This window comes from Aedes albopictus, chromosome 2, assembly GCF_035046485.1.
Source record: "Aedes albopictus strain Foshan chromosome 2, AalbF5, whole genome shotgun sequence".
Taxonomy (NCBI): domain Eukaryota; kingdom Metazoa; phylum Arthropoda; class Insecta; order Diptera; family Culicidae; genus Aedes; species Aedes albopictus.
In genome coordinates this window covers 113,832,923-113,834,384 of record NC_085137.1, presented here as the reverse complement: position 1 = coordinate 113,834,384, position 1,462 = coordinate 113,832,923, and the positions used below count along the sequence as shown (strand labels likewise).

Genomic DNA, 1,462 nt, shown 5'->3' with positions numbered 1-1,462 from the left:
TACGATTGTTGATTATTTTCGGTGAAAACACACACTAAAACTCGATTATACATAACGTTTCGGCCTACTCAACTTCAGCCATCATCAGATATTTACTGCATCAATCGATCACCACCAGTGTGGTTGCAATACTAACTAACCACATAGTTAGCAATATTCTGTAAAGAACCAGGTAGAGGTCGGTGGCTTTGTGGCTAGCCGTGAACGTGCAGGCTACATGCGGTAAAAGAATACCTGGAAACCCAAAACCTTCGGGTAATCTAGAGGAACACCGCCCAAGACCATAAAATGTGAGAATAATGTTTAGGTTTCGTTTTATTCACAGACTCCTATCTTATATTTTGAGTATTATAGTATTCTAAGCCCTAACAGTATGTTTTTGGCAAGAAAAGCAGCTCGATTAACCGCCGCCCACTAAACAGATGGTCCTACTGGCAGATGAGCACCTTGAGGCTGGAAACCGTTCTCATCAGCAACGTACCTGGAACACATAATCATTTGTTATTTCGATCCTTACTATCGCAACAAGCGACCACATCCTTACGTGAGTGTAATTATCTGACCATCGGGAGCCGTATAGGAGAACGATCCCGTTTGCACCGACACAGAAACTTGATCTTCACCGATCGGTTTCCCCGTTTCATCGAATTTGGGAACTTTCACCTGCTTGATGGTTCCTTTATCTTCCGCCTTAATGCCATTATCGGTTTCAAAACTGGAAATAGATCACGTGTTTAGTTTCAGTCCACTTACGCACCACATAACACTTACGCGTAGTTGAACGTTCCGTCTGGTTGAAGATCCGCAGTTTGACTCACAATTTGAGCTGAGCCATCTTTCTGGCCTTGAGGTGCAGCGTGGACAAGGGCTACCAGTAGGGCGATAGTTCCGATGAAGAGCTTCATTGCTTTAGGTGAGAATTAACTAGCTTCTACGATTGAGATTCAGCACAATTCACTTTGGTTGCACTCCTCAGGAGATGATAGCACTCTGATACCTTCGAAATAAGTCAAACTTATTTTATATGTCCGATGAGTTTCATTGTATTGAATGTTCGACATAGTGAGATACGGGTTGCAATTAGCACTGTTGATTAGCAAATTCAAACCACAGCGTCACACTTTAAGGCGATTTCTGTGAATGAAGATTTATTCAAGTTATGTTCCGAAATTGTTGGGGAAGGTCATCATAGCGTGTATCGTGGAGGCTATCTTGATGCAGCTATTTTTTTTTATTTGATAGAATAAACCCTCAAATCACAAAATCGAAGGTTGAGGATAAGGCCAAGCAGAATTTTCATGAGAAACTTCGCACATCAAGAAATATGGTTGGACCATTGCACCCACAGTTTCGTCTCTTGTTAGCAGATTTTCTGAGAAACGTCCGACTAACCTTCACTTTCATTGCCGTATTTCGGTCGATATTTATTTTGTATAAATACATAAATATTCCGCAGACCGTG

The 1,462-nt window shown here is 41.6% G+C and overlaps 1 protein-coding gene across 1 annotated transcript; it reads right to left on the bottom strand.

The window, feature by feature from the left end:
* Positions 1-297: 297 nt before the first annotated feature.
* Positions 298-1,186, bottom strand: LOC115255562 (cuticle protein CP14.6-like). The gene is made up of 3 exons (XM_029853681.2): positions 772-1,186; positions 545-715; positions 298-481 (listed from the first exon to the last, which is right to left on the bottom strand). Exons 1-3 carry the CDS (start codon positions 903-905, stop codon positions 415-417), a joined length of 372 nt encoding a protein of 123 aa, XP_029709541.1. The 5' UTR covers positions 906-1,186; the 3' UTR covers positions 298-414.
* Positions 1,187-1,462: the final 276 nt, after the last annotated feature.